At 44.8% G+C, this 6,000-nt stretch overlaps 1 protein-coding gene across 4 annotated transcripts in view; it reads right to left on the minus strand.

Annotated features, from left to right (window-relative positions):
• garnl3 (GTPase activating Rap/RanGAP domain like 3) overlaps window positions 1–5,661 on the minus strand; it is an 80,611-nt gene extending 74,950 nt beyond the window's left edge. The window contains exon 1 of one of the 4 annotated variants that reach the window (XM_084935621.1): window positions 5,029–5,661. In XM_084935621.1, coding sequence (XP_084791747.1) covers window positions 5,029–5,126 — 98 coding nt within the window. In that variant the 5' untranslated portion in view covers window positions 5,127–5,661. The remainder of the gene's footprint in view (window positions 1–5,028) is intronic. The other 3 variants (XM_084935618.1, XM_084935620.1, XM_084935617.1) reach the window with 3 other exon arrangements.
• Between the last annotated feature and the right edge of the window lie 339 nt (window positions 5,662–6,000).

Below are 6,000 nucleotides of genomic sequence, written 5' to 3' on the forward strand. Positions count from 1 at the left end.
GCTCCTGCGCTCATCTTTCAATGCAAACACATACTGTGCCAAACAAGGTTTACATCTGTGCGAGAGAACGTCCACAGTATGCAAAGCAGAGGAGTACCTTAAGTCAGCAAAAATGTCAAACGGTCCACCCAACCAGCCTCCCCCTCCTCCTGCTGGGTGCTTTATGACAGACTGTAAAGCAGGGGGAGACCCCAGTAAGCCAGCCTATCACAGCCACTTTCAGTCTGCATGAGAGTGCATCAGCATTGCCTCTGCACATAAACAGAAGGTTGGTGTATTGAAAGGTCTAAAAACAACCTACAGGAAAGCATCTAACATTTGAAGTGTATGTTCTTCATTCGCATTGAGCTTTGAAGCCTACTATAAAAAATTCACCAGGAAACCACAAAAGGACAAACCCTTCTTTTTTTTCTTCTTAAAGATACATATGCTCACCACTCCCACTCCAGTTCAGTTACGAAGCGCACGGAGAGCAGCGGATTTCGGCTTCTCCTAGATTCGGTCTTTAGGCAATGTGATGCGCAGCAAGCTACAGCAACCCCCCACCCCCACTCCACACACACACACACACACACACACACACACACACACACACACACACACACACACACACACACACACACACTCACACCTCTAGACACAAAACATTGTGGGTTTGGCAACAGGCAAGGTTAATGACGACACTGACAGCACTTCAAAGCGCGTGTGCTCGAATAACCACTCATGTGAGAAGTTCAAGGCAAGTGAGGATGAAAGGGCGAGCAACTAACATTGTGTAAGAGTTTCACAGCTCACAGGCCACCACAGAGAACTACTGTATTTGCACAGGTGAAGTTGGTACTGCACTGTTAGTCTAATGAGTGAATAGAGGCATACACAGGCAGATAAGCCAACAGAAAAGTGATTGATGAACAGCACAAAACAACTAACCCATGCTGTGAAAACCTAATCTTCCCCTGCCTATAATGCAAACAGACTTCTTATCTTGAACTGGTCTGTGTTACAAAATTAAACCATAGTAATCTATTATTTTACTCACATGTTGTTCTCTGTTGGTCTCTGTTAGTCTCCCTTGCAGTAACATGCAGCTACCACTTAAATAAACTATAGCTTCTTGATGAGGGATTGATAAGTGAAACCCCCCCCCAAAAAATTCTACACAGCGACGTTTCCCCTGAGTTTTTGATTCAGGCTTCATCAGGGGACGTCTTCTTCCCTGTGGCCTCTTTGTTTTTCATCTTTGTGCTTACTAGTAGCAATGAGTGCTCACATAGTTCTCTTTGTCTCTCTTGCACTATTTCCTGAAGTTGCGATTGTTCTGCCAGTTCGTGGTCAGAGTCGAGCCAGCTCTTTCTTGGCTCCTTGAAGTGACACCTAGCCTAATCTCGCTGAGGCACAATTAGCCAATGCTGGTGGGGAGTGCTCTGAGACAAACCAGAGCCAAGAGTTTAGTGACAGGCGGACTTGACAAACAGACGTGTTGCGATTGTTTTGGAAAACAATGGAAAAAGACTGTAATTAGGTAAGGATTTGTTATTCCTGGAGGATATCCAGACTCTCTCTCTGTCAAGCTCAAAGCTCCAGGGCAAAGACAATGCTTTCTATGTACTTGCTTTGAGTGTATGCACAAGCATAATTAACCTCATATTTCTTAAAACATACTCCAGAGATTAGCAGAGCATTTCTAGAACACTGTCAGTCTCAGGCTGGATCCAAACAGATTCAGCAGAACTGGAGATAGTCTTTGTTTCCCTTCTTTTTTTTCAGAGAAGCACCCTTTCTGTGAAAACCTGGTACCCGTGTTGTCCGGGAGTCTATGCCAGCTAACACTGGATGAACAGGGCACACCTCTTAAACAGCCCACCAGTCTATCACTGGGCTTCACGTCCACAGTTTGCACATATGTCCAAGTTAGTTTAACCAGTTCGACTGACTAGCAACGCCCCCCCCCCAACCAGTCACAGGAGATTGCCCAGACCTTCATGATGACACGTGACAGTGCTAAGAACTGCAAAGCTACAAGACCCAATGATGCTTTTAAAATTGATCTTCCTTCGTAAATATTGACTGGCAGAGAGAACAGGAAGTCCTCGAGGCTACAGCTTCAAAATTCCCCCAAAGGCTATAAGTCAGCAGACTTGGGTTCCCAAATTAGTCACTGTACATTTCAGCTTATAGCCAATGTAGGCTTGAGCCACAAGGCACAGAGGTCCACAGTAGGCTATGGAGTCTAGATAGACCAGAGTGTAAAATTGGCTGACTTCCCCTTCAGAGTCCAGACACCTTCAGACATGTGCACAACTGTACTTGATGCACAGAAATACACACACCAGCTGAACCACCTGCATCCCTCACCGAATAAATTGAGAGCAGCAGAGGAAAATGGCCCTGTAATTGGTTTCAGTGGTCCATCTAAGTATTGCAGCTACATGCTGTCAGTGAGAATATCCGCCAACTGGTGTTCCGCTGACTTTGTTAGATAAGGCTTAGTCATGATGAAGCAGTATCCAGATCACAGTTGGAAATATTAATGGGATGTGGCATGTTTATACCAGAGTGTATTAACTCCAGCAGCTTAGCACCGATCACGACAGCTTTACACCGTTAACTGAGCTTTTGGACTTGTTGTGAAATGACGACACGATTGACTGACCATTTGTAGCAGAACATCGTGGGGACTTTCATGCTTTCAGACATTTGATAAATGTCACATTGAAATTTGGGAAATTACGATCTTCATCTTTCATCGCTTTTTTTTCTCCCGCTTTTCAGATTTATGGGCCAAGGAACGAATGAATCAACTGAGAAAATAATAACAAGATCAAATGATCACAACAGAATCATTAGCTGGTGCCCCAAGGAACTCCTTTCAAATGCTGCAAGATGTTTCCCACTGTCTGCAGCCCGAAGGAGAAAATGTCTAGATAATGCTGCTTCATAATAGAGTTTGCTAACATACATGTAGAACAACTCAACCAGTTTGTGTGAGAGAGCGCAAGCCCGATCCTGCCTGTGACAGCATGTTTCTAACGTACAGCATGTGTGCTTAAGAAGTGGTCACAATGTGTCACATCTGTACGGTCAGATGTGACACTCTGCACTGCCTCTCTGCAGTGCAATGAATTATACACAGACTTCTCAGCAGAAGCCTCTCACTTGAGTGTCTTCCATATCCACCCCTCCACCTCTCAGTACAGCAGAGAATCTATTTCCCCACGCAGTCCCACTTTAGGCCTGCCTCTGATTGATTGTCTGTTAAACTGCTAGTGTCTGAGAGACAGAGTGCCAGGAAGCTTTACAGTGTGACTCTGGGTCCAGCGCAGAACAGCATAGAAATGGAAGAAGCTCATTCACTGCACGAGATCGGTCTGGCTCATTAGAAGGGATGTGTAATTTGAATGTCAGTGGACACAAAACTAGCCAAATTTCAACCCACATATGCACACTGTGTGCAAAACATGGCTCTGTTGCCATAAGTCAGACGTGCAGTCAGATATTTAGCCATCTCCCTGACAGAAGTCTCACCATCAATAGACACACTGGGACAAAGTTATAAGCCATAAGAGCAATGAAGCGAGATCTGTGAGTAATCTTGCACTTGTGTACACCTCCATAGCTCGTCTGAAACGGCAGGAAATCGGAGTGAAGGTAGGAGTAGTCAAGATGATATGACCACAGTGATAAAACTTGATTCCTAACAATTCATCATTAATATGGAAATCAATCATAGGAATCCCTTTTTAAATATGTATATTTATTTGCCTTTCCAAGCCTCACATTGTGGTAGATAATGGAAAATCAAACACAGATCAAACGGGGGATTCATTAAATGTTAATATCAGTCTGTGCTCTGTGTCTAGGAAAACGAACAGATGAGTTTTTAATGAACAAAAATGTGACTTGGTTCAATATTGCACAGACACAGTACTGTGACTGAGTACCTGCAGGTTATACTGCCACACTATTGGACCTAAAAGCTCAGAATTGTGAGCCTTCCATATATATATATATATATATATATATATATATATATGCGTTTTGCTTTATACACCAAACAATTAACAGAGAAAGTTGCCTTAGTTAAAACGACCACCTAACAGATCTGCTGTCACAAGTTCTCAACAAACACTCCCTGGCATGGAAGTATAGTCAACAAAAAAGCGATTATGTAAAGAGGAAGGAACTGGTGTGACATCAGTAAAGTGAGAGTCTTTTAAGTAAAACTGCAGCTTAGTTGCCCTGACCAAGGTACCCAAACCATTTGATGAAGGATGTTACAGCAGATAAACCACAGTAGGAGGTTGCCACAGGAAGCCACACGTTCAAGCACCAGCGGGAGGTTAAACCCAGCTGTACCACACAGCCAAGTCATATTAGCTCCGCAGCCTGTGGTCTATTTGTCACCAAGGCCCTCCCCGCCTTCACCTGTTTGGATGTCTGAACTCACAGGTGCCTCCTGGCATAACACTACCGCATGTGATCAAATACCTGCTACGTGGATTTGTTTGTATTCTACAATGCATGTTGGTGGGCTGCACGATCAGCACCTGAATCGGGCTCTAAAATCACCAAAGACCGCGTCCTGCAGCTGGGCAGCTCTGTCAATAATGCAGAGTCAGGCGCAGACAAAAAGAGCCCGTGCGTAACGCATCCTTCCACGGTCCGATAAGAAACGTGAACGCACGGTGCTGAGATGGAAACGATATGATGGCCCCCAAAATGCATCTTTTCATTTGAAACAGGGGTTAAAACCTGTCATGGTTATGAATGTACGGTCTTTTTGGATCAACAATGCTTGTTTTTCCTTTCTCGGGGAATCCCTCTGCTCATCAATGCGCGCGCACACGCCAGATCCCGGTTAAATCCCCGATCCACAAGGTGAAACATAGATCAGAAACTAAGTGCCAGCTCTTGTCACGAGAGTGCAGCTCCAGTGGGATACTCTGGCCATTTCTTTTTGATCGCCCTCATGTCCCAGACAGAAATGAAATCGCCCACCGTTAAGAAAAAATAGAAAAGAGGACCTACCTGGAAATCTCGAAGCTGCAACCCTTCCGAAGGAGCAAGGCTCTTTTCCGCATGATGCCTTTGTCTTTCCCAAGATACACATTTTTTTCTGAATTCATGGGTGCTGGGCAAACAGGTAGACTCGGGGAAACCGCGGCGCTTAAGAGAAAAAAAAATAAAATGTCCAATATCGAGCAATAGACTGCAAGAGGCGGAAGAGAGAGAGAGAGCGAGGGGGGAAAGGGAAAAACAGGGTAGAAAAAAGGCTCTCTTGACGCTCAGTTCACCTCAGTGGAGCAAGGAAAGTGGGCTTGCAGACTTTCTTCTCCTCAGGCTAGACAAAAGACTGCCCGCTGAACGCTTTCAGAGATGCATGTTGCCGGGGCTGGTTTCACTTCATGCGCGCTTATTGGAGCAGGCTGTAGCGGGGCTGCTGCAGTCGTCACCCTGAGCGGACTGCGCTGAGGAGTCTCCGTCGCTCCAGAGATCCCGATCCTGTTATCCACTAATGTGGAGCTCACAGCGCTCCTTCAGCTTCAGCCCAGCACTGAGTGGCTGCTCGTCAGTGACCTCATAAAACCCGACGGAGAGAGCGAGAAAGAGGGAGAGAGAGTAAAGAGTGAGCGAGAATTGAATCAAATGAAGTTATTTGCGTGTGAGAAAGGAAGATAAATTGATGAAGTGAGAGTTGAACCGCGAACGTGATTTATACTCGTGTTGTATCTTAGTAAAGGAAAACTGAGAGCACTCTCCACCAAACATGTAGGAGACTGGTGTGCTGAGTTTTGGACTGGCTCAGTAACACATGTTCGTGAATTTGTTGCACAAGGGCTTAAACCCTTCAATGAGCCACATTTGACATTTTTATTTATAAAACTTCTTAGTGAAAAACAAAAAACGATTAAAAAGAAGAAAATCAAACCAAAAAATCAAAAAACAAAACAAAAACAAATCTGTGCTGCTGGCAACCATCAAATGTTTATGGGTGGGCAA

This window comes from Perissodus microlepis, chromosome 7 (genome assembly GCF_051167445.1).
Source record: "Perissodus microlepis isolate ML-2025 ecotype Zambia chromosome 7, ASM5116744v1, whole genome shotgun sequence".
Classification (NCBI taxonomy): domain Eukaryota; kingdom Metazoa; phylum Chordata; class Actinopteri; order Cichliformes; family Cichlidae; genus Perissodus; species Perissodus microlepis.